This window comes from Cherax quadricarinatus, unplaced genomic scaffold (genome assembly GCF_038502225.1).
Source record: "Cherax quadricarinatus isolate ZL_2023a unplaced genomic scaffold, ASM3850222v1 Contig1414, whole genome shotgun sequence".
Taxonomy (NCBI): domain Eukaryota; kingdom Metazoa; phylum Arthropoda; class Malacostraca; order Decapoda; family Parastacidae; genus Cherax; species Cherax quadricarinatus.
In genome coordinates, this window is record NW_027196440.1 from 409 (window position 1) to 27,657 (window position 27,249).

General features: G+C 40.4%; 1 protein-coding gene across 1 annotated transcript; it reads left to right on the forward strand.

Moving 5' to 3' along the window:
* Positions 1 to 202: 202 nt before the first annotated feature.
* LOC138850925 (NF-kappa-B-repressing factor-like) lies at positions 203 to 26,083 on the forward strand (the record flags this gene model as incomplete). Its single annotated transcript, XM_070080985.1, has 4 exons — positions 203 to 329; positions 6,927 to 7,132; positions 14,477 to 14,650; positions 25,054 to 26,083. Coding segments are annotated over 4 exons (697 nt in total), but the record flags the coding sequence as incomplete, so codon positions are not given.
* Between the last annotated feature and the right edge of the window lie 1,166 nt (positions 26,084 to 27,249).

Genomic DNA, 27,249 nt, shown 5'->3' on the forward strand with positions numbered 1-27,249 from the left:
AGATAAAGAAGGCTGGGCTTGTGGAACATTAGGATACCTTTCTCTGAGCATACAGCAACTGAAATACATATATGCAGTGATTATTATATTATGTACTGCACTAAACCCATGTGGGTCATTCAGCACAAGAAGCATTAGAGGCTCAATCTTCTTTGTTCCTAAACTTTAAACAGTGCTACAGTCATGTTTTGTTTTTATACAGAGCTTGTACTGTGGTTGTCAATGGAGTAAATGTTGCCACAGCTCAAGGAGACAATAAGAAAGCTGCCAGGGAAGCAGCTGCAGTCAAAGCTTTGGAGTTTCTTTCTCATCGTTGTTACACACTTAAGGTACTGTACCAGATGAGTATACAGGTTCTTCTCAACTTATGATGGGGTTACATTCTGACAAACCCACCGTAAGTCAAAAATATCTTAAATCAAATATAAATATGATTTTTTTTTTCAATGAACCAGCCATATCCCACCAAGGCAGGGTGACCTAAAATGAAAAATGAAAGTTTCTCTTTTTAAATTTAGTAATATATACAGGAGAAGGGGTTACTAGCCTCTTGCTCCTGGCATTTTAGTCGCTTCTTATGACACGCATGACTTACGGAGGAAGAATTCTGTTCCACTTCAGCATGGAAAATGACTTTGATATGCTAAATAAATTAGTAAGTAAATAACTACTGTCACTTAATAAGTATATAAAAAATAATTACTGTAACTAACTATATACCTGTATTGAAAAGTAACTAAATGAATACAAGTTACGGACTTGCTGCCTTTATGCTGGGTAATTATCTCGAGTTTTAACTCCAAAGTAATTGCTTATGCACCATTGTAAAGTCAAAATATCATAAGTCTAATCGTCATAAGTCGAGGAGCACCTGTGCATGTATGGCTTTTCAGTTTGTGTCGATCAAACGAAGTGAACTGCCCTATAATTAAATTTTTTTTTAACACTTTCTGCTGTATTTACACTACCCTTTTGTGAATGAATGTGATATACAGATTTTTAAGTTTGCATTAAAACTAATGTAGCACTTTAATGTATCTTTGCTTTGTTTTATGGCCTATAATGTTATTCTACTTGTGTTATGTTTTAAAATTTTGTTAGCAATAAATGTATACTGTACAGTGGAACCCAGAGTTTCGGCCACCCTGAGTATCAGCCGCCCTGAGTATTGGCTGCCCTGAGTATCGGCCGCTTTGAGTTTTGACCTCTTTTTTCAGCTAAATTTTGTCCCTAGTTTCGGCTGTTGCCCCGTGTTTTGGCCAGCATACCAGACCTGTCTGCCTGCCCACGCCTGCACACTTCCCTGCGCAGGCGTCGTGAGCCAGTCTGGCTTTCTTTATCCTTAAGTGAACATTACCCTGCATGCTCATCCGAACATTTCACAATAAATTCATTGTGTTTAGTGCTTGTTTATTGATTGTGACTGTGAAATAAGCCACCATGGGCCCAAAGAAACTTCATAGTGGCAGTGAGGCAGTGGTTGAGGCAGTGGTTGAGGCAGTGGTGGAGGCAGTGGTTGAGGCAATAATAAGTCCTCCCTATCTTCCAGATGCCAACAAGAGTCTTCAATAAAGGTAAGTAAATGTGATTTTAAATGTTTATGTAAATGTTTATTTATGTATTGTATTACTCATTTAATACTATATGTATGTTTTAAGTACTATATGTATACAGTGGACCCCCGCATACCGTTGGCCTTACATAACGTTAAATCCGCATACCGCTACATTTTATCGCCAAGATTTTGCCTCGCATACCGCTAAAAACCCGCTCAATGCTATTCGTCTGAGACGCGTCTATGTGCGGCCTGAGCCACGCTCACATGTTCCGCCGGTGGCATTGTTTACCAGCCAGCCTCCGCGGTAACATCCAAGCATACAATCGGAACATTTCGTATTATTACAGTGTTTTTGGTGATTTTATCTGCAAAATAAGTGACCATGGGCCCCAAGAAAGCTTCTAGTGCCAACCCTACAGCAATAAGGGTGAGAATTACTATAGAGATGAAGAAAAAGATCATTGATAAGTATGAAAGTGGAGTGCGTGTCTCCGAGCTGGCCAGGTTGTATAATAAACCCCAATCAACCATCGCTACTATTGGTGGTACAGCTGCTGCTGCTGCTGTACCACCGTCAGCTGCTGCTGCTGCTGCACTGTCAGCTGCTGCTGCTGCTGTAGCACCGTCAGCTGCTGCTGCTGCTGTAGTACCGTCTGCTGCTGCTGCTGCTGCACTGTCAGCTGGTGCTGCTGCTGTACCACCGTCAGCTGCTGCTGCTGCTGTAGTACTGTCTGCTGCTGCTGTAGCATCGTCTGCTGCTGCTGTAGCACTGTCAGCTGCTGCTGCTGCTGCTGTAGTACCGTCTGCTGCTGCTGCTGCTGTTGTACCACCGTCAGCTGCTGCTGCTGCTGCTGTTGTACCACCGTCAGCTGCTGCTTCTGCTGCTGTAGTACCGTCTGCTGCTGCTGTAGTACCGTCTGCTGCTGCTGTAGCATCGTCTGCTGCTGCTGTAGCACTGTCAGCTGCTGCTGCTGCTGCTGCTGTAGCACCGTTGTTGGTGTGGCTTATTGAGAATACCAAGAAACAATTAACCCCAGAGGATTTGCCACCCAGGATAACCCAAAAAAGTCAGTGTCATCGAAGACTGTCTAACTTATTTCCATTGGGGTCCTTAATCTTGTCTCCCAGGATGCAACCCACACCAGTCGACTAACACCCATGTGAACAGGGAAAAATGCCTGGAATTAGTGCTCATATTGGTGAATTTAAAGCCAGCAAAGGTTGGTTTGAGAGATTTAAGAATCGTAGTGGCATACACAGTGTGATAAGGCCTGTTCTGGAAGAAAATGCCAAACAGGACCTACAGTACTCAGGAGGAAAAGGCACTCCCAGGACACAGTGTCTCATCAGTCATTGCTACATCTTCAATAAAGGTAAGTGTCATTTATTCTTCATTTAGTAGAGTAGTACATGCACAATATATATTGTGCATGTACTACTCTACTATTGTGCATGTATCCTTCTCTTTGTGTGTAGGAAAATGTATATTTCATGTGGTAAAATTTTTTTTTCATACTTTTGGGTGTCTTGCACTGATTAATTTGATTTCCATTATTTCTTATGGGGAAAATTCATTCGCATAACGATAATTTCGCATAACAATGAGCTCTCTTGCACGGATTAATATCGCTATGCGGGGGTCCACTGTATTAAACTATAGTTATTCTTTAAAAAATGTATTTTTTGTGAATATTTTTGTGGGTTTGGAATGGATTAATTGTACTGTATTTACATTATTTCTTATGGGAAACATTGCTTCGACTTTCGGCTGTTTCGAGTTTAAGCCTAGCTCCTGGAACAGATTACGGCCAAAACTCAGGGTTCCACTGTACTTTGTTTTCATGGTAAAATAGTAATTGGCATATAAGCCAAGATTACAAGCTGACGTACACTGTACACTGAGTTAAGTACAGTGGACCCTCAGTTAACGACATTAATCCGTTCCAGAGAGCTTGTCTTTAACTGATTCTGTCGTTATCCGTCCAATTAATCCGTTCCAGACACCCAAAAGTATTAAACAAAATATTTTTTTTACATGAAATATACATTTCTCTATACAGAAAACAATGAGACATGCAGAACAAATACATTAATAATTAATAAAATGACACTTACCATTATTGAAGATGTATTTGATGAGTGATGAGATGGGAGGAGGGCAGAGGATGGAGGAGTTTACAATTGTTTGGAAGGGGAATCCCCTTCCATAAGGACTTTAGGTACGAATTCCTTTTCCGGGGTTACCGCCCTTTGTTTTTTAATGCCACTAGGACCAGCTTGAGAGTTACTGGACCCCTGTCGCACCAAAAATCTGTCCAGAGATCTCTGTTTCTGACGTGTCTTAAAGATTTCCCTAAAATGGGACACAACATTGTCATTGTAGATATTGCCAGCACGGCTTGCAACAGCTGTGTTAGGGTGATATTCATCCATAAATGCTTGCACCTTTGTCCACATTGTACAAATGTCCTTAATCGTTGAAGAAGGCAACTTCCTCCATCTCTCTTCCCCCTCCTCTGAAGGAAATTCCTGAGCTGTGGTCTGTTGCTGTTGCACCTCAAGCTCTTGGAGCTCTGTAGTGGTTAGCTCTTCATCGTCATCCTCCACCAACTCTTCCACATCCTCACCACTAACCTCCAACCCCATGGACTTCCCCAATGCCATAATAGATTCCACAACTGGCAGAGGCTCCTCAGGGTTAGCCCCAAACCTTCAAAATCCCTCATTTGTACACATTCTGGCCACAGTTTTCTCCAAGCAGAGTTCAAAGTCCTGCAAGTCACTCCCTCCCAAGCCTTACCTATAAGGTTTATGCAACTGAGGATACTGAAGTGATCTTTCCAGAACTCTCTTAGGGTCAATTCAGTGTCTGAGGTCACTTCAAAGCACTTTTGAAACACTGCTTTGGTGTACAGTTTTTTGAAATTTGAAATGACCTGCTGGTCCATGGGCTAGAGGAGAGGAGTGGTGTTAGGGGGCAAAAATATAACGTTGATGAAACTAAACTCCCCCACAATTTGCTCTTCCAAGTCTCGAGGATGAGCAGGAGCATTGTCTATTAACAGGAGTCACTGGAGTGGCAATTTATTTTTCAGGAGGTATTTTTTCACACTGGGGCCAAACACGTCATAGAACCAATCGAGGAAAATGTCTCTAGTGGCCCATGCCTTACTGCCTTCCACATCACACACAATTTAGGCTTGATGACACTGTTTTTCTTGAGCACTCTGGGAGTTTCAGAGTAATACACGAGTAAAGGCTTCACTTTGCAATCCCCACTAGCATTACCACAAAACATGAGAGTTAGGCTGTCTTTCATAGGCTTGTGTCCTGGGAGTGCCTTTTCCTCCTGAGTAATGTAGGTCCTGTTTAACATTTTCTTCCAAAACAGGCCTGTTTTGTCACAATTGAACACTTGTTGGGGTTTTAATTGTTCAGCCTCTATGTACCCCTTAAAGTCCTGCACATATTTTTCAGCTGCTTTTTTGTCAGAACTGGCAGCCTCACCATGCCTTATCACACTGTGTATGCCACTACTATTCTTAAATTTCTCAAACCAACCTTTACTGGCCTTAAATTCACCAATATGAGCACTAGTTCCAGGCATTTTCTTAATTAGATCATCACGCAACTGCCTTGCCTTTTTACATATAATTGACTGTGAAACACTATCTCCTGATAATTGTTTCTCTGTGATCCACACCAACAACAGTCTCCGAGTATTTGCGATCTCTGTTTTGTAAGCACATTTGCACCTTTCACAACAACAGCTTCCTTGATTGCCTTTTTGTTGGCCAAGATAGTAGCAATGGTTGTATTGGGTTTGTTATACAACCTGGCCAGCTCGGAGACATGCACTCCACTTCTGTATTTTGCAATGATGTCTTTCTTGAATTTAATAGTATTTCTTACCACAGGGCTGGCACTAGAAGCTTTCTTTGGGCCCATGGTGGCTTATTTAGCAGTTACAAACACTAAAAACAATGGAATAATACAAAATGTATCGCATGTACGCATGGAATTGTCCTCACTGGCTTGTAAACAATGGCACACTGGCTGTACATGGAGTGGCAGGGCCGCTCAGGCCATACGGACACGTTCGGGATGAATGACTTTAACCAAGTTCTTTGTCGTTAATTGAGCCAATATTTTGATGCAAAAACGTGTTGTTATCCGATTTTTATATTATCCGATGACATCGTTAACTGAGGGTCCACTGTAATACAGTAAATCCTCTTATAATGTTAGGTTATGTTCACGAAAATCAGTGCTTTATGAAAAGTACCTTTATGTAAAGGGAAGAACATATGGGAAAAATAAAGTTATCTTCTAAATATAGTCAGTCATTCCTCCAAATACTCACCAAACTGGAAACCATGCTTAGAAACAAGATAGATGAACTATTTAACCCTGTCAATGGCCGTCACATAGAACTATGGCACTGATTCCAGGGTCCCTCGTGTAGGTCTGTGTCGTGAGCTCAGTTTAGTCAAATAAGTTGTGAGTGGTAAATTTTGGCCTAAATTGAAGACCAAGTTTGTTAAAAATTCAATTTGTCACAAACAAAACCACTTGGAGGCAATTAAACAAGGTAAAGCAAGTTATGTGTATTTCAGTCTGTCACTAAATCTTCTTCAGCAGTGGTAGATCAAAATATTCAGTGCTAATGTTATGTTCTATTAATTACATGAGAGTTTGTGCTGTTGACTATTGTTCATTATGCTTGAAAGTTTATGTATAATATAGCACAGTAAACACTATTTAACAGAATGCTATGTAGCAAATTTTAGGTGCATTGGTCAGATGACCAGAAGTTCCAGCGGCTGGTCTTGGCTAAGACCCATGTCAGGAAACACTTGTCCTGTTTACCTTGAGAGGGTTCTGGGGGTCAATGCCCCCACGGCCCGGTCTGTGACCAGGCCTCGTGGTGGATCAAGGCCTGATGAACGAGGCTGTTACTGTTGGCTGCATGCAACCTGACATATGAACCACAGCCTGGCTGGTCAGATTTCCTTACAAACTTCATCTAACTGAACAAAATATTTGGTCAAAGACTTGATACAGCTAAGTCGACTGTATGGGGCCTTTGTCTCTTAGCAGTATCATAGTGTGTCCAGTAGGCTCCCCATTCAACAGATCAAGTTCACTGCACTGGGCATTTATCTGGTATGGTCCTATAAGTGTCCAGTGGGTTTACCATTAAACAGACCAAGGCTGTTGCATTGGCCATTTATCCTCTTTATTACATTCATAATCAATTTCATAATTTCAATTCAGTGGACTTTCAGATCAGTGGTCACCCCCTTCCAGTAACAGTCTAATTATTATGTTCCTCCTTGTAGTATACTAGCATATCACTTGTTCACAGGTTTTAAAAATTCATGCATCTGAAGAAGAAGTGTCAGTAGAGTATGCTACAAGTGGCACAACACAAGACACAGGGGTGCAGAGCCTAAATGTCTCCTTAGATAAACCTGTTGATGATAACTCATTGGGAAGCAAACTGCTGAAGATGATGGGCTGGACAGGAGGAGGGCTTGGCAAAGAAGGCTCAGGAATTACTGAGCCTATCAGGTGGGTTATGAGTTCTTTGTCGTAAATAGGGTCAAAAGTTAAGTTAGATTAGGCTTAACCTCAGATAACATGGGATTTGTCGCTGATCGTTATTGAGTATCTTGCCCAGCAACAGTAAGAATTGGCATGGAACACTTTCATCCTTTTCTTAACCCTTTCACTATTGACATCCTCAAAATTGAAAGCCCTTCAGTGTTGTGTTTTTTGAAAAAATAGAACAATAATTTTGTCTTTTGAAATGGTAGAAAATCTTCTTCTGAAGGGGATAACACCAAAAATACTAAATTTTTTCTAATACATAATTATGCAGGTGCAAAGCTGGAGGTTGGGCCCCTCAAGGAAGGTTCCTTGATGTTGGTGAGGGGCTCTTGATCTAGGGAATTGGATCTATGCTCCGGTTCCCTGAATTAAGCCTGAATACCTTCCACATTACCCCCACAGGCGCTGCATAATCGTATGGGTTTAGCGCTTCCCCTTGATTATAATCATAATAATGGAGATTGGGGAGCACTTTTTGCAACCAATTTTGCCCACACTGAGGCTTATTTTAATTCAATTTCAGTGCTCAAACCAATCTGATTCACTAGTATGGCTTTCACAAAAAATGCTCATTCAGCTATCAGAAAAGCCCTATAAAACACACCTAGAAATTGATAATTTGGCCAATTTTACACTATTTTCAATAAATTCTGATTTAAAAACAAAAGCCAAAAGCAAACACTTCCAGTCACTAAAAGCAACATTCCCTCTGTTTATTAACCACATTCCCAGGTCTCCTATATAACACTTGCCATCCATTTTGAATCCTCCTTTCAACAAATTGGCCATATCCCACTGAGGTGAGGTGGCCCAAAAGAAAAACCGAAAGTTTCTCCTTTTAAATTTAGTAATATGTACAGGAGAAGGGGTTACTAGCCCCTTTCTCCCGACATTTTAGTTGCCTCTTACAACATAGTAATAGTACAAAAAAATTTCAACATTTTTCTGAGGTGATAAACCATGACCAAGAATGCTTGGTCATGGTTTGGGCCCTCCCAACATTGAGACAGTCCTAGTAATAACCCATAAAACAATTGTTCTGTGAAAGTTCTGAGGTTATACTTCGACTTTACATATCTTTGGTTGAGCCTCATTTAGATTATGCTGCTTAGTTCTGGTTTTTGTATTACAAAATTGACACAACTGTGTTGGAAAATGTGCAAAGAAGAATGACAGAGTTTATTCTAGAAACCTTTCCTTCAAAGATAGGCATAGAATTAGGGAAATATGATTGAAGTTACAAATGAAAAACAGGAATAAATAAAGAGGATATAAATATCTTGTTTTTACATGATGGTACAATTGCTGGTGTCTTTTTTCTATCGCAAGACATGCAAGGTTTCAGATGCATCTTGCTACTTCTATTTACACTTAGCTCACACTACACATGCATGTACAAGCATATATGTATGTACACACACCCCTCAGGCTTTTTTTCTATTTTCTCATTAGTTCTTGTTTATTTCCGCTTACCTCCATGGGGAAGTGGAACAGAATTCTTCCTCCGTAAGCCATGCGTATCATAAGAAGCGACTAAAGTGCCGGTAGCAAAGAGCTAGTAACTCCTCCTCCTGTATGTATTACTAAATTTAAAAAGAGACACTTTCGTTTTTCTTTTTGGGTCACCCTGCCTCGGTGGTATACCACCAGTTTATTGAAAGAAGAAGAAATAACTTGTTGACAATATCTAACCAAGACAGGACTTGCAGCAGTGGATTCAAATTGGAGACATTTAAATTAGAAAGAATACGTATAGGAAATATAGGTGTTAATGTTGCAGTTTTATAATTGTAGTGTAAGCACGCCTCTGGCAAGACAGTGATGGAGTAAATGATGATGAAATTTTTTCTTTTTCGGGCCACCCTGCCTTGGTGGGAATCGGCCGATGTGTTAATAAAAAAAAATTAGGAAAGTATTGGTTTAGTAATATTTATAGATTAGTGGAACAAACTCCCAGGTAGTGTCATTGGGACAAGAACTTTGGATAGCTTTAAGTATAGGTTGGACAGATACTTGAGTGTATGTAAGTTGGACTTGCCTAACATGGGCCAATAAGTCTACTTTAGTATTCCTTCATTCATATATTCTTGTTGTTGAGTCAGTTCTCAGGACTGCAAAGGAAATAAAAATTCAATTCAAAACTGAAAACTAAAGTGAACTAAAATTAATAAAGATGCTCTGAGATTCGTGGGTTTAACGGGTAAAATTTTAAGTTTCATTCGTAGTAGTAGTAGTAGTACTAGTACTAGTACTACTACTAGTACTGTATGGAGATAAATGGTATAAAATACCAACACAATGGAAATATAAACACACATGCAGTATAATGTGATCCTTTATTGACAAAGTTTTGCCCACACAGTGGGCTTTTTCAAGTCACAAACAGATCTACCTGGGGTGGAAGGTACGCGAGTATTTATAGTCAGGTTCGGAATGCTGAGGTCAGGTGGAGAATGCTGCATCTGATGATGTACCGAGTGAGGTTATAGAGTCTAAAATCTTGGGTAGCTTGGAAGGGAGATTGGATAAGTTTGTGAGCAGACCTTCTGCAGTGTTCTTCCATTCCTATGCTCTTATGTGGGATAGCGATGAAGAAATTTCTTTGCAAGTGGTTCAGCTATGTTATAGAAGCCATTATTCTGGTTGAAGTTGCGAAGAAACTTCTTCATCGCTATCCCACATAAGAGCATAGGAATGGAAGAACACTGCAGAAGGTCTGCTCACAAATTTATCCAATCTCCCTTCCAAGCTACCCAAGATTTTAGACTCTATAACCCCACTCGGTACATCTTCAGATGCAGCATTCTCCACCTGACCTCAGCATTCTGAACCTGACTATAAATACTCGCATACCTTCCACCCCAGGTAGATCTGTTTGTGACTTGAAAAAACCCACTGTGTGGGCGAAACGTTGTCAATAAAGGATCACATTATACTGCATATGTGTTTATAATAATAATAATACTACTACTACTACTGCTACTACTACTACTACTACTGCTATTAGTGCTACTACTGCTACTACTACTGCTACTGCTGCTGCTACTACTGCTTCTGCTGCTGCTGCTGCTGCTACTGCTGCTGCTACCACTGCTGCTGCTGCTACTGCCACTACCGCCGCTACCGCCGCTACTGCCGCTACCGCCGCTGCCGCCGCTGCCGCCGCTGCCACCACTGCCACCGCTGCCACTGCCACAACCTTGGTTTTCGATTTGAAAAAGTCTGACAAAAACTGTTTCCTGCGAAAACTGAAGCAATATTTTCTATAAGAAGTAATGTAAATCCAATTTCAGTGGACCCTCGGCTAACGATATTAATCTGTTCCTGAAAGCTCATCGTTAGATGGAATTATTGTTAGCCAAATTAATTTTCCCCATAAGAAATACACCTACCGTCCGACTTACGACCTGCTCGACATATGACCACTTGACTTACGACCATGCTTTTTATGCCAAATTTCTGGGAAATAAACACCTGTTTGTGTTGTACACAGTGTTTATCCTAAACCTTACAGTATAAAATACAGTACTAACAGCATAAAAAGTAAAGTAAAAAATGAAATAAAATAAAACAATAAAATAAAGTCAGGCCTAGGAAAGGTTGGAGGGAGGGGGTAAAGGAGGTTTTGTGTGCGAGGGGCTTGGACTTCCAGCAGGCGTACGTGAGCGTGTTTGATAGGAGTGAATGGAGATGAATGGTTTTTAACCCTTTCAGGGTCCAAGGCCCAAATCTGGAGTCACGCACCAGTGTCCAAGAATTTTCAAAAAAAAAAATGTTATTTTTTCTTATGAAATCGTAGAGAATCTTTTTGTGAAGGTAATAAAACAAAAAGTACGAAATTTGGTGGAAAATTGACGAAATTATGCTCTCGCGAATTTTGATGTGTCAGCGATATTTACGAATCGGCGATTTTGCCGACTTTGACTCCCATTTTAGGCCAATTACATTATTCCAATCAACCAAATTCTTAGCTATTTCACTAGTATTACTTCTATTCTATCGATTGAGCACAAGAAATCGCCAAGTCAACTGTTTCAACTACAAAATAAAGTGATCGGAAATTGTTAATTTGGCCAATTTAACACAAAGTTCAAAATATTCCAATTTCAAAATAGGGTCCAGAATGAACAATGTAGGCATTCCTGGCACTAAACTAACATTTCCTCTGTTCATTAGTTATGTTTTGAGGCTTTACAAATAAATTCCATTTTGATTTTTTATTCACATAATGAATTTTTATTCACACCAAAAAATAGAAGATTTACTCTTATGCAATACTGTAATAATTGTATAAATATCATCACCATATTTGTGAATGTATATTAGACCCACCAGCTGACGTGTATTAGATGTGTGAGGTCGTTTGTTTACTCTTGAATATCGGCAAAAATTTAACATTTCCGCTACTTTGAGCTCAGTTTCAAGCCATTTCCAATAATAAAACCAATCAAAATCATCTCTATTTCTGTAATATGTCTTCCATTCTATCAAATGAGACCAAGAAATCGCAAATACAACTATAAAAAACATACAAAAAAACACTGCAAAATTGCTGTTTTAATCGAAAAATCATGATTTCATTTTTTTTCTCTCATTATACACAGTGTGCTGCAGGATCTGTTTTATTTGGTGCACACATACCACATAGATGTATTCTCTCATATCTAGGCCCAAATGTACCACTCACAGTTTATCAGAGTGAGCTGAGCTCATGGCGTAGATCTACGGTTTGGACCCTGAACGTAAAGCCGTAGATCTACGGGACGGACCCTGAAAGGGTTAATACTTGACGTGCTGTTGGAGTGAGAGCAAAGTAACATTTATGAAGGGGTTCAGGGAAACCGGCAGGCCGGACTTGAGTCCTGGAGATGGGAAGTACAGTGCCTGCACTCTGAAGGAGGGGTGTTAATGTTGCAGTTTAAAAACTGTAGTGTAAAGCACCCTTCTGGCAAGACAGTGATGGAGTGAATGATGGTGAAAGTTATTCTTTTTCGGGCCACCCTGCCTTGGTGGGAATCGGCCAGTGTGATAATAAAAAAAAAATAATTACAAAAATGTGATGTTGATATTCAGTAGTAAAGTTTGACTTAGGTCCATTTTGACTTACGGCCGGTTGGTCGGAACCAAGCTCGTTCGTAAGTCGGATGGTAGGTGTAATGGAAATCCAGTTAATCTGTTCCAGACAGCCAAAAGTACTAAAAAAAATAATTTCTTTTTTTCATGAAATATACATTTCCCTACAAAGAAAACAATGAGACATGCACAACTACTATATAAATAAATGTTAAAATGACACTTACCTTTATTGAAGAGTATTGATGAGTGATGAGACACTTTTTCTTGAACACTCTGGGATTTTCAGAGTGATTCATGAGTAAAGGCTTCACTTTGCAATCCCCACTAGCATTACAACAAAACAAGAAAGTTAGCCTGTCTTTCATAGGCTTGGGTCCTGGGAGTGCCTTTTTCTCCTGAGTAATGTAGGTCCTGTTTGGCATTTTCTTCCAGAACAGGACTGTTTCATCACAATTGAACACTTGTTGAGGTTGGAATTTTTCAGCTTCACCATTCCTTATCACACTGTGTATGCCACTACGTTTCTTAAATCTCTCAAACCAACCTTTGCTGGCCTTAAATTCACCAATATGAGCACTAGTTCCAGGCATTTTTTCCTGTTGACCTGGGTGTTAGTCGACTGGTGTGGGTTGCATCCTGGGGGACAAGATTAAGGACCCCAATGGAAATAAGTTAGACAGTTATCGATGACTCACTGACTTTCTTGGGTTATCCCTGATGGCTAACCCTCTGGGGGTTAATTGTTTCTCGGTAATTGTTTCTCGTTAAGCCACACCAACAACAGTCTCTCCACATCTTCGAGTAGTACAGCTGACGGTGGTGCAGCAACAGCTGACGGTGGTGCAACAGCAGCTGACAGTGGTGCAGCAGCAGCTGACCGTGGTACGATAGTATTTCGATAGTATTTCTCACCCTTTTTACCACAGGGTTGGCACTAGAAGCTTTCTTTGGGCCCATGGTGGCTTATTTAGCAGTTACAAACACTATAAACAATGGAATAATACAAAATGTGTCGAATATGTGCATGAAACCGGCCACCCTGGCTTGTAAACAATGACGGCAGGGCAGCTGAGGCGCTCAGGCTGGACAGACAGGCTCAGGATGAATCACGTTGGGCGAGTTTTTTATTGTTAGGCGGGTCAAAATTTTTATGCTCAAACGCTTCGTTAGGCGGATTTAACGTTCTGGGATGCTTTCGTTAGCCGAGGGTCCACTGTAATTTGTCTTAATGTTGGATGAGAGGTGAGTAGTATTTATTTGTAGGAAGTCAGTGTAGGTAGCTGGTAGGTGTAACCCACCTGGGCTACACCTACTGGCTATCTACACTGCAGCCCAGAACCAAATTATTACCATTGACATACCTTGTTCACTGAATTTAATCGTTTCTAAGAACTACCTTTAGATGCCATCATAGACGAAGGGAGAAGTAATGAATAATTTATGCCAAGAAATGTAAATAAAAGTGGGAGTGACTAGGGCAAATGCAGATTCGTACACGTTTACTTTGGTGCTGGACCAGAGAAAACATAATGTTTTCCCTCCGCCTGGCATATAAACATGCTATATTTATATGCTATGGAGGTGTGGTTGCCGGGCAGAGGGAAAACATTAAGTAATACTAATAATAATCACTCTTGGGCATATTAAATGTCTTATTTTATATTACTATAGACATTTTCATTAATCCATGACATTTTCTTCAAAATTATAATAAGAAACATGTTACATAGCATATAAACATGTACGCCACTTTTGTACTTTGCTATGAGTTCTATCATGTTTCTTGTCTTCTATATCTAAGGGCTGGCACTCAGAACTTTCTTTGGCCCCATGGTGGCTCATTTAGCAGTCACACTCAATAAACAAACACAAAAAACAATGGATTATTGGCCTAGTCATGCAGACGCATTTGGTATGGACCATTTTCATCTCTATGAAAACCGAGTGGATGTATGAAAACTGGGACAAAATTTAAACGAAAAACATCGTCGAAAACCGAATTCTGTGCAAACTGGGGCATACAAAAACTGAGGTTCCACTGTAGTAGTAGCAGTAGTAGTAGTAATGGTGAGAGTGGCAGTATTGGGCAGTGGTGGTGGTATTAGTAGTAAGTACATGTATCATGATAATTAGTTAATCCTTTCAATTAGGTCAGTGTTCTACTATCTGTTGATGGTATAATTCTTTCCAAATAAATTGCCTGGTAATGAGAACTGTGTTTTATTTCAGTTCTCTTGGAGCTTGTGGTCGACAAGGGCTTGGCCATCAAAAAGATAGCAGTGTTACACCTCATTTTCGAAGTCGTATGCATGGCATTATACAGCACTTCAGCCAAGAATCTAGGGTTGAAGATCTAGCCTTCTCGCCAGGTTTTTCAAATGAACAGCGTCATGAAATTCTTAAGTAAATATTTTTACTATTTTCCCTATATTATGCAGTACATGTACAGTGGACCTCCGGTTAACGATATTTTTTCACTCCATAAGTATGTTCAGGTGCCAGTCCTGACCGAATTTATTCCCATAAGGAATATTGTGAAGTAGATTAGTCCATTTCAGACCCCCAAACATACACGTACAAACGCACTTACATAAATACACTTACATAATTGATCGCATTCGGAGGTAATCGTTATGCGGGGGTCCACTGTATATTTATTTTTTATTTGATAATTAAATATTAAATAGGACAGGCTGACCATCAATAATAATATGGCACCATCGGGACCTGTAGGGTGCCGGATTAGTGATTTTGCTGGATTACAGAGTGGTTAGGTTAGAATACACTTAACCCAATGGCGATATATGCACATCTGCGATTTCACCCACTTTGTGCCCTATATTTGGCCCATTCCATTGTTCCAGTCAACAAAACTCATAGCTATTTCACTAGTATTCCTTCTAATCTGTCAACTGAGTACAAGAAACTGTCCATTTACTTATATCAACTACCAATAAAGTGGTCAGAAATTAGTAATTTGGCCAATTTTACACAAATTTCAAGAGATACTGGAAGTCAGAATTCACAAATGTTGAAACCATTTTTCCCATAAGAAATAATGTAAATCCAATTAATCCATTCTAGACACCCAAAAGTATTAAAAATTATTTGTTTTTTAGATTAAACATAGTATAAACAATAATATCACCTTTATTGAAGACTTTTGTTGGTGTATGGAAGACAGGAGGAGGGGAAAGGATGGAGAAGTACCACTACTGTTTGGAAGGGGAATCCACTTCCATAAAGACTTCAGGTACCAAGTCCTTATCCAGGGTTACTTACCTTCTTTGTTTTTTAATGCCACTAGGACCAGCTTGAGGGTCACTGGACCTCTGTCGCACAAAAACTTGTTCTAGACAGCTCTGTTTCTGGCATTTCATTAAAATTTGCCTCAAATGGGACAAGACATTGCCATTGTACATGTTGCCAACACGGCTTGCAACAGCTTTGTCAGGGTGATGTTCCTCCATAAACGTTTACACCTCACTCCACTTTGAACAAATGTCCCTAAGCTTTTAAGAAGGCACTTCTTCCATCTCTGTTCCTCCTCCTCTGAAGCAATTTCCTGAGCTGTGGTCTGTTGCTGTTGCAGATGAAGGTCTTGCAGCTCTTCAGTGGTTAGCTCTTGACTGTGGTCCTCCACCAACTCTTCCACATCCTGGCCACTCACATCCAACCCCATGGAATTCCCCGACACCACAATATATTGCACAACTGGCATAGGGTTCTCAGGGTCAGCCTCAAACCTTTCAAAATCTTTGTTGAGGACACAATCTGGCCACAATTTTCTCCAAGCAGAGTTCAAAGTACTGGAAGTCGCTCACTGCCAAGCCTTATCTATAAGGCCTATGCAATGGAGGATATTGAAGTGATGTTTCCAGAACTCTCTTAGGGTCATTTGAGTGTCTGAGGTCACATCAAAGCACCTTTGAAACATTGCTTTGGTGTAGAGTTTTTTGAAGTTTGAAATGATCTGCTCATCCATGGGCTTGATGAGAGGAGTGGTATTAGGGGGCAAGAACTTCACTGTGATGAAACTAAACTCCTCCACCATTTGGTCATCCAAGTCTGGAGGATGAGCAGGAGCATTGTCCATTACCAGGAGGCATTTGAGTGGCAATTTCTTTTCCAGGAGGTACAGTGGACACTCGACTTACAAAGGCCTCATCTAACGATAAAATCGCCTTACGAAGCATTTCAGCAAAAAAAAATTTCCCTAACCTACGAAGAAAAACTCGACTTACATCATTCGTCCCAAACACAGTCTGTCTGGCCAGAGCGCCTCAGCTCGGCTAGTGCCATTGTTTACAAGCCAGGGCGGACAAAGTGCACGGCTCACGAAACTCAGGGGTCCACTGTATAGTGCACATTTACCAGGCAGACCTATTCTCTCATATGTAGGCCCAATTTTACTGGCCACAGGTTATCTGAGTGAGCTGAGCTCATGGCGACCAACAGTGGATTTAAACCCACCTTATCTTTTATGGACAATGTATAGTGTACAGTGGACCCCCGCCTTACGAACGCATCACCTTACGTTAAATCCGCCATACGAAGCATTTGAACGCAAAAATTTTGCATTGCCTCACAATAAAAAACTCGCCTTACATGATTCGTCCGGGACACGTCCCATGCATGGCCTCAGCTGCCCCGTGGGTGCCAGTGTTTACAAGCCAGCCAATCCAGTCGCATCTAAGCATACATTCGGTACATTTCATATTATCACAGTGTTTTTAGTGCTTGTAGCTGCAAAATACGTCACCATGGGCCCCAAGAAAGCTTTTAGTGCCAACCCTGTGGTAAAAAGGGGTGAAAATTACCATGGAAATGAAGAAAGAGATAATTACTAAGTACGAAAGTGGAGTGCGTGTCTCGGAGCTGGCCAGGTTGTATACCAAACCCCAATCAATCATCGCTATTATCTTGGTCAACAAAATGGCAATCAAGGAAGCTGTTCTTGCAAAAGGTGCAAGTTTGTTTTTGAAACAGAGATCGCAAGTGATAGAAGATGTTGAGAGACTGTTATTGGTGTGGATAAACTAAAAACAGATAGCAGGAGATAGCATCTCTCAAACAATCATATGTGAAAAGGCTAGGAAGTTGCATGATGATTTAATTAGAAAAATGCCTGCAACTAGTGGTGATGTGAGTGAATTTAAGGCCAGCAAAGGTAGGTTTGAGATATTTAAGAATCATAGTGGCATACATAGAGTGATAAGGCATGATGAGGCTGCCAGCTCAGACCAAAAAGCAGCTGAAAAATATGTGAAGGAATTCAAGGAGTACATAGACAGTGAAGAATTGAAACCTGAACAAGTGTTTAATTGCGACAAAACAGGCCTGTTTTGGAAGAAACTGCCAAGCAGGACCTACATTACTCAGGAGGAAAAGGCACTCTCAGGACATAAGCCTATGAAAGACAGGCTTACTCTTCTGATGTGTGCTAATGCTAGTGGTGATTGCAAAGTGAAGCTTTTATTGGTGTATCACTCTGAAACTCCCAGAGCATTCAGGCAAAACAATGTCCTCAAAGCTAATTTGTGTGTGCTGTGAAAGGCAAACAGTAAGGCATGGGTCACTAGGGACCTTTTCTATGACTAGTAACACCATTCATTTACCCTCAATGTGAAAAATTACCTAATGGAATAGAAATTGGACCTTAAGTGCCTCCTGGTATTAATGCTCCTGGTCATCCTTCAGACTTGGCAGAGCGACTTTCTAGGGACATGAGCTTCATTAAGGTCAAGTTTTTGCCTCCTAATACCACTCCTCTCCTGCAGCCCATGGACCAGCAGGTCATTTCAAACTTCAAAAAACTCTACACAAAGCTATGTTTCAAAAGTGTTTTGAAGTGACCTCAGACACTCGATTGACTCTAAGAGAGTTTTGGAAAGATCACTTTAGTATCCTCAGTTGCGTAAACCTTATAGGTAAGGCTTGGGAGGGAGTGACTAAGAGGACCTTGAACTCTGCTTGGAAGAAACTGTGGCTAGAATGTGTAGAAGAAAGGGATTTTGAAGGGTTTGAGGCTAACCCTGAGAAGCGTATGCCAGTTGTGGAATCCATTGTGGCATTGGGGAAGTCCTTGGGGTTGGAGGTTAGTGGGGAGGATGTGGAAGAGTTGGTGGAGGAGGACAACGAAGAACTAACCACTGATGAGCTGCAAGATCATCTTCAACAGCAAGAGGCCAGACCTGAGGAAACTGCTTCAGAGGAGGGGAAAGAGAAATTGAGGAAGTTGCCTACTTCAAAGATTAAGAAAATGTGTGCAAAGTGGGTTGAACTGCAAACCTTTGCGGATGAAAATCACCCTGACACAGCTACTGCAAGCCGTGTTGGCAACCTGTACAATGACAATGTTATGGCCCATTTTAGGAAAGTCTTAAAGGAACGGGAGGTACAGAGCTCTATGGACAGATTTGTTGTGCAACAGAGGTCCAGTGACTCTCAAGCTGGTCCTAGTGGCATTAAAAGAAGAAGGGAAGTAACCCAGGAAAAGGACTTGTTACCTCAAGTCCTAATGGAAGGGGATTCCCCTTCTAAACAATAACAACTTCCACACTCTCCCCTCCTCCCATCCCACCAATCATCACCAGATCTTCAATAAAGGTAAGTGTCATGTATTCTATTCTTAGTAGAGTAGTAATTGTGCATGTCTTCTTCAGTTTATGTGTATTAAAATTAATATTTCATGTGGTAAAAAAAAAAATTTTCATACTTTGGGGTGTCAGGAACAGATTAATATGATTTCCATTATTTCTTATGGGGAAAATTAATTCGCCACTGTATGTGCTTTACACAACAAGTAGTATTTCTTTTATTCGTTGGAACCATGGCTAGGACTAAAAGTGAGCAGGTTATAACAATAAATGGAAAAAAAGAGATTGGAATGACTTATGCAGCAAGTAGTGCCATCCAACAGAATTGGCAGGTTGGTGTGGTGGCCCTGGAAATTTTAAAGTATGCTAGCTGAAATTAGTGCCTGATTACTGACGGAAATGGATTACTGATTGCCGGATTAGCGATGGCAGACCTGTAGTAGCTTGGACAGTAACCATCCAGGGAGGTACTACTGTCCTGCAAAATGAGTGTAAGACAGAAACCTGTATGTATTTGTTTTACATGATGGTAGGAGTGTTGATGTCTTTTTTCTTCTGTCTATTCTTCTGTATACACACTCATCTGAGTTATCTTTGTTTTTTCTTAATAGTTCTTGTTCTTAGTATTTTCCTTTTATATCCATGAGGAAGTGGAATAAGAATTTTTCCTCCATAAGCCTTGCATGTTGTAAAAGTCAGCTAAAATTCTGAGAGCAATGAGCTAGAAACCCATTTTTCCCATACACCTTACTAAAAATAAAAATAAACCCTTTAAGTTGGGATGTTTGAATATGCATGGATGTGGTGTGGATGACAAGAAAGAGATGATTGTGGATGTTATAAATGAAAAGAAGCTGGTTGTCCTGGGTCTAAGTGAAACAAAGCTGAAGGGGTAGGAGAGTTTGTGGGAAGAAGTAAATGGGATTAGGTCAGGGGTTTCTAATAGAGTTAGAGCTAAGGAAGGAGTAGCAATAATGTTGAAGGATCAGTTATGGCAATAAAAGAGGGAATATAAATGTATAAATTCAAGGATTATGTGGAGTAAAATAAGGGTGGTATGTAAAAAGAGGAGAGAGAGATTTTGGGAGATGTTGAGTGAGTGCATGGGGAGTTTTGAACCAAGCAAGAGAATGCTTGTGGTGGGAGACTTAAATGTTGAAGTGGGGAAAACTAGTGTAGAGGGAGTAGTAGGTAAATTTGGGGTGCCAGGAGAAAATGACAGTGGGGTCATTTAACTGAATTATGTATAGAAAGAGGTTTGGTAATAAGTAATAAATATTTTAAGAAAAAGATATCATATAGCATGTAATGAAAGTAGTTTGTTAGATTATGTATTGATGAATATAAGGTTGATAGGTAGTAGGTTGGTAGACAGCAACCACCCAGGGAAGTACTACCGTCCTGCCAGATGACTGTGAAACAAAAACCTGTAACTGTTTTGCATGATGGTAGGATTGCTGGTTTCTTTTTCTGTCTCATAAACACGCTAAGATAACAGGGATATCTTGCTACTCCTACTTACACTTTGGTCACACTTCACAGACACGCACATGCATATATATATATACATACATCTAGGTTTTTCTCCTTTTTCTAAATAGCTCTTGTTCTTTTTTATTTCTTCTATTGTCCATGGGGAAGTGGAAAAGAATCTTTCCTCCGTAAGCCATGCGTGTCGTATGAGGCGACTAAAATGCCGGGAGCAATGGGCTAGTAACCCCTTCTCCTGTATACAATTACTAAAAAAGAGAAGAAGAAAAACTTTATAAAACTGGGTTGCTTAAATGTGCGTGGATGTAGTGCGGATGACAAGAAACAGATGATTGCTGATGTTATGAATGAAAAGAAGTTGGATGTCCTGGCCCTAAGCGAAACAAAGCTGAAGGGGGTAGGAGAGTTTCAGTGGGGGGAAATAAATGGGATTAAATCTGGAGTATCTGAGAGAGTTAGAGCAAAGGAAGGGGTAGCAGTAATGTTAAATGATCAGTTATGGAAGGAGAAAAGAGAATATGAATGTGTAAATTCAAGAATTATGTGGATTAAAGTAAAGGTTGGATGCGAGAAGTGGGTCATAATAAGCGTGTATGCACCTGGAGAAGAGAGGAATGCAGAGGAGAGAGAGAGATTTTGGGAGATGTTAAGTGAATGTATAGGAGCCTTTGAACCAAGTGAGAGAGTAATTGTGGTAGGGGACTTGAATGCTAAAGTAGGAGAAACTTTTAGAGAGGGTGTGGTAGGTAAGTTTGGGGTGCCAGGTGTAAATGATAATGGGAGCCCTTTGATTGAACTTTGTATAGAAAGGGGTTTAGTTATAGGTAATACATATTTTAAGAAAAAGAGGATAAATAAGTATACACGATATGATGTAGGGCGAAATGACAGTAGTTTGTTGGATTATGTATTGGTAGATAAAAGACTGTTGAGTAGACTTCAGGATGTACATGTTTATAGAGGGGCCACAGATATATCAGATCACTTTCTAGTTGTAGCTACACTGAGAGTAAAAGGTAGATGGGATACAAGGAGAATAGAAGCATCAGGGAAGAGAGAGGTGAAGGTTTATAAACTAAAAGAGGAGGCAGTCAGGGTAAGATATAAACAGCTATTGGAGGATAGATGGGCTAATGAGAGCATAGGCAATGGGGTCGAAGAGGTATGGGGTAGGTTTAAAAATGTAGTGTTAGAGTGTTCAGCAGAAGTTTGTGGTTACAGGAAAGTGGGTGCAGGAGGGAAGAGGAGCGATTGGTGGAATGATGATGTAAAGAGAGTAGTAAGGGAGAAAAAGTTAGCATATGAGAAGTTTTTACAAAGTAGAAGTGATGCAAGGAGGGAAGAGTATATGGAGAAAAAGAGAGATGTTAAGAGAGTGGTGAAGCAATGTAAAAAGAGAGCAAATGAGAGAGTGGGTGAGATGTTATCAACAAATTTTGTTGAAAATAAGAAAAAGTTTTGGAGTGAGATTAACAAGTTAAGAAAGCCTAGAGAACAAATGGATTTGTCAGTTAAAAATAGGAGAGGAGAGTTATTAAATGGAGAGTTAGAGGTATTGGGAAGATGGAGGGAATATTTTGAGGAATTGTTAAATGTTGATGAAGATAGGGAAGCTGTGATTTCGTGTATAGGGCAAGGAGGAATAACATCTTGTAGGAGTGAGGAAGAGCCAGTTGTGAGTGTGGGGGAAGTTCGTGAGGCAGTAGGTAAAATGAAAGGGGGTAAAGCAGCCGGGATTGATGGGATAAAGATAGAAATGTTAAAAGCAGGTGGGGATATAGTTTTGGAGTGGTTGGTGCAATTATTTAATAAATGTATGGAAGAGGGTAAGGTACCTAGGGATTGGCAGAGAGCATGCATAGTTCCTTTGTATAAAGGCAAAGGGGATAAAAGAGAGTGCAAAAATTATAGGGGGATAAGTCTGTTGAGTGTACCTGGTAAAGTGTATGGTAGAGTTATAATTGAAAGAATTAAGAGTAAGACGGAGAATAGGATAGCAGATGAACAAGGAGGCTTTAGGAAAGGTAGGGGGTGTGTGGACCAGGTGTTTACAGTGAAACATATAAGTGAACAGTATTTAGATAAGGCTAAAGAGGTCTTTGTGGCATTTATGGATTTGGAAAAGGCGTATGACAGGGTGGATAGGGGGGCAATGTGGCAGATGTTGCAAGTGTATGGTGTAGGAGGTAGGTTACTGAAAGCAGTGAAGAGTTTTTACGAGGATAGTGAGGCTCAAGTTAGAGTATGTAGGAAAGAGGGAAATTTTTTCCCAGTAAAAGTAGGCCTTAGACAAGGATGTGTGATGTCACCGTGGTTGTTTAATATATTTATAGATGGGGTTGTAAGAGAAGTAAATGCGAGGGTCTTGGCAAGAGGCGTGGAGTTAAAAGATAAAGAATCACACACAAAGTGGGAGTTGTCACAGCTGCTCTTTGCTGATGACACTGTGCTCTTGGGAGATTCTGAAGAGAAGTTGCAGAGATTGGTGGATGAATTTGGTAGGGTGTGCAAAAGAAGAAAATTAAAGGTGAATACAGGAAAGAGTAAGGTTATGAGGATAACAAAAAGATTAGGTGATGAAAGATTGAATATCAGATTGGAGGGAGAGAGTATGGAGGAGGTGAACGTATTCAGATATTTGGGAGTGGACGTGTCAGCGGATGGGTCTATGAAAGATGAGGTGAATCATAGAATTGATGAGGGAAAAAGAGTGAGTGGTGCACTTAGGAGTCTGTGGAGACAAAGAACTTTGTCCTTGGAGGCAAAGAGGGGAATGTATGAGAGTATAGTTTTACCAACGCTCTTATATGGGTGTGAAGCGTGGGTGATGAATGTTGCAGCGAGGAGAAGGCTGGAGGCAGTGGAGATGTCATGTCTGAGGGCAATGTGTGGTGTGAATATAATGCAGAGAATTCGTAGTTTGGAAGTTAGGAGGAGGTGCGGGATTACCAAAACTGTTGTCCAGAGGGCTGAGGAAGGGTTGTTGAGGTGGTTCGGACATGTAGAGAGAATGGAGCGAAACAGAATGACTTCAAGAGTGTATCAGTCTGTAGTGGAAGGAAGGCGGGGTAGGGGTCGGCCTAGGAAGGGTTGGAGGGAGGGGGTAAAGGAGGTTTTGTGTGCGAGGGGCTTGGACTTCCAGCAGGCATGCGTGAGCGTGTTTGATAGGAGTGAATGGAGACAAATGGTTTTTAATACTTGACGTGCTGTTGGAGTGTGAGCAAAGTAACATTTATGAAGGGATTCAGGGAAACCGGCAGGCCGGACTTGAGTCCTGGAGATGGGAAGTACAGTGCTTGCACTCTGAAGGAGGGGTGTTAATGTTGCAGTTTAAAAACTGTAGTGTAAAGCACCCTTCTGGCAAGACAGTGATGGAGTGAATGATGGTGAAAGTTTTTCTTTTTCGGGCCACCCTGCCTTGGTGGGAATCGGCCAGTGTGATAATAAAAAAAAATAGGTAGGCTTAACCCATAAATGGTCCAAACATATATACACGTATACGTTTTTACCGCTAGTGCCCCAAACGTATATATACGTTTTGTGTGTCATACATTTAGCATTGCCACGATAAGCCTGAGTTGCCTAGACATGAGAGAATGGGTGTGAGCACTCACTGTGTGCCATATTAAAATAATTGGGGATGCCTGGGTACCATATGCTCTTTTTTCCTATTAAAAAACAACAATGTTTTTTTTTTCTCAAAAAAGTTGGGCCAGTACGGTAGTGAACGTATATATACGTTTGGACCGTTTACAGGTTAAAGATGTACATGTTTATACAGGGGCAACAGATATATCAGATCATTATTTAGTTGTAACTACAGTTAGAGTAAGAGGTAGATGGAGCAAAAAGAAAATGGCAACAGCAAGTAAGAGAGAAGTGAAAATTATAAACTAAGAGAGGAGGAAGTTAGGGTGAGATATAAGTAACTATTGGGAAAAAGGTGGGCTTATGAAAGTATAGGTAGTAGGGGGGTTGAAGAGGGGTGGGATAGTTTTAAAATGCAGTGTTAGAATGCAGAGCAGAAGTTTGTAGTTATAGGAGGGTGGTGCAGGAGGAAAGAGGAGTGATTGGTGGGACGAGGTGAAGTTGTGATGAAACAGAAAAAAGTTGTGTATGAGAGATTTTTACAGAGCAGAAGTGATATACGAAGGATGGAGTATGTGGAGATTAAAAGAGGTGAAGAGAGTGCAAAAGGAGCAAATGATAGAATAGGGGTAGGGGTCGGCCTAGGAAAGGTTCGAGGGGGGGGGTAAAGGAGGTTTTGTGTGCGAGGGGCTTGGACTTCCAGCAAGCATGCGTGAGCATGTTAGATAGGAGCAAATGGAGACAAATGGTTTTTAGGACTTGATGTGCTGTTGGAGTGTAAGCAAGGTAACATTTATAAAGGGATTCAGGGAAAGCGGCAAGCCGGACTTGAGTCCTGGAGATGGGAAGTACAGTGCCAGCACTCTGAAGGAGGAGTGTTAATGTTGCAGTTTTATAACTGTAGTGTAAGCATGCCTCTGGCAAGACAGTGATGGAGTGAATGATGATGAAAGTTTTTCTTTTTTTTGTAAAATGTTTTTCAAAAGTCTTAAGAAATAATAAACTATTTTAAATGCCTAAAAAAGGCAGTTTCCAGAGATTACAAGATATCAAAGAATATAGATATAATTTATTTGTTAATTGTTCATAAATTTTCAGTAAGTCTAACAGCATATTATTATCTTACAGGATTGCACACCAGCACAAGCTGAAGTGTGCCAGCTATGGTACTAAAGAAGATAAGTACATAGTTGTATCTCGCAAGCTCTCAGCAAAGCAACTCATTAGCACACTTATTGAGGAGGGACCTACGGATAAATACCAGTTAATTCCTCCTTTAAGAGTCTGCGAAGAAAAATCAATTACAGTAAACTCTTGATAAAATGGACCTCCATAAAATGGATACTGGCTAAAGCAAACAAAGAAAATCTTGCCAGACAATGGATCAGCATGTCCATTTCGTGGATTGTCTGATTAAAATAGCCATGAAATGACCAAATCCTCTATTCGCACAGCTGTCTGGTCCAGTTGTACCATCAATAAAGTGGACCAAGTCTACTTAATTACAAGTTTGTCTGGTCCAGGCTTCTTCCAGGCACTGTCAATTTTCACCATAAGAGTGGCTGCTGGCCCAGCCTGCCTCAGTTTGTTATTGTCTTCATGCACTCTCTCATCGCCTTGTGGGAGGAAAAAGCAATGGAGAAAATAAATATTAGAGTATATTTATTCACAGTTTTATAGCAAGTTGTTTAGAAATAGCTCATCAGCTATTATATATGTAACACTCACTGGTAGGAGTGTGGTGGTGAATGGTGAGGGAATGATGGTTGTAGTGGGTAGGTGACAGTGCTGGATGGTGGTGGGTGATAGTGGGTGGATGAAACAAGCCATGGGTGATGGTAGAGACAAATTTTGTGTATCCCACTGGAAATTATGTTGCCAAGAGACAGAATGACTGTTTACAAGAAGTGTTATATCTCCAGTTTATTAACATAATTACAATTTTCATGTGTATTAGTGTTTTTGATATTATAGTCTAGGCTGATGACAGTTTTAATTATTGTCCTGCAGTCAGATGTCTATAACAATAATTCATTGCTGCACAATACATGAAATTTGGAAGTGTAACTCACCCTCTGGGAAATTCCTTTCCCTTAAAACATCTCTGTATATGCAGAGATTTAATCTAGAATAACCCAATAATAACAATAGTAATAATTCTTCTTCTTTCAACAAACCAGCCGTATCCCACTGAGGCAGGGTGGCCCAAGAGGAAAAATGTCTCTCCTTTTAAATTTAGTAATATATACAAGAGAAGGAGTTACTAGCCCCATGCTCCCGGCATTTTAGTCGCCTCTTACGACACGCATGGCTTATGGAGGAAGAATTCTGTTCTACTTCCCCATGGAGATAAGGGGAAATAAACAAGAAAGAAGAACTAGTAAGGAAATAACAGAAAATCCTAAGGGTAATGTGTATATATATGCTTGTTTATGCATGTGCAGTGTGACCTAAGTGTAAGTAGAAGTAGCAAGACGTACGTACCTGAAATCTTACATGCTTATGAGACGGAAAACAGATGTCAGCAGTCCTATCATCATGTAAAACAATTATAGGTTCTTGTTTCACACTCACTTGGTAGGATGGTAGTACCTCCGGGGGAAGTTGCTGTCTACCAACCTACTACCTAGGAATAGTAATAATACCTTAAAAATGATGTGACACATCAAAATATGACCTATATAATAATATGACTAATTGTGACTAAAAATTATTTCCATTAAGAAAGAGGGAGGGGGCAGTGAAAAAAGAGGGGAGGAGGGGGAGAAATAGAGATATAAAAGCATGCTTTTATTAGCTTTTCTTTGTATGACTGGTTGTATCATCTTAACAGCAGACTAAGTCTGTTTTATTGGGCATTTCCCTGTGTAGTTGATCAATTAAGCAGACTACATCTGCTTAATTAAAACTTTCAATATAACAGGTTTTCACTAAAGCAGACACCCCTCACTTCTTATTAGTCCATTTTATCCCTAGTATACTATATTAACAACTAATAAAAAGCACTCTGCAAAATTTACATGTAATAAATGTGGTTTTATTAGTTTTATTAACACACTGGCCGATTCCCACCAAGGCAGGGTGGCCCGAAAAATGAAAAACTTTCACCATCATTCACTCCATCACTGTCTTGCCAGAAGGGTGCTTTACACTACAGTTTTTAAACTGCAACATTAACACCCCTCCTTCAGAGTGCAGGCACTGTACTTCCCATCTCCAGGACTCAAGTCTGGCCTGCCGGTTTCCCTGAATCCCTTCATAAATGTTACTTTGCTCACACTCCAACAGCACGTCATGTATTAAAAAGCATTTGTCTCCATTCAC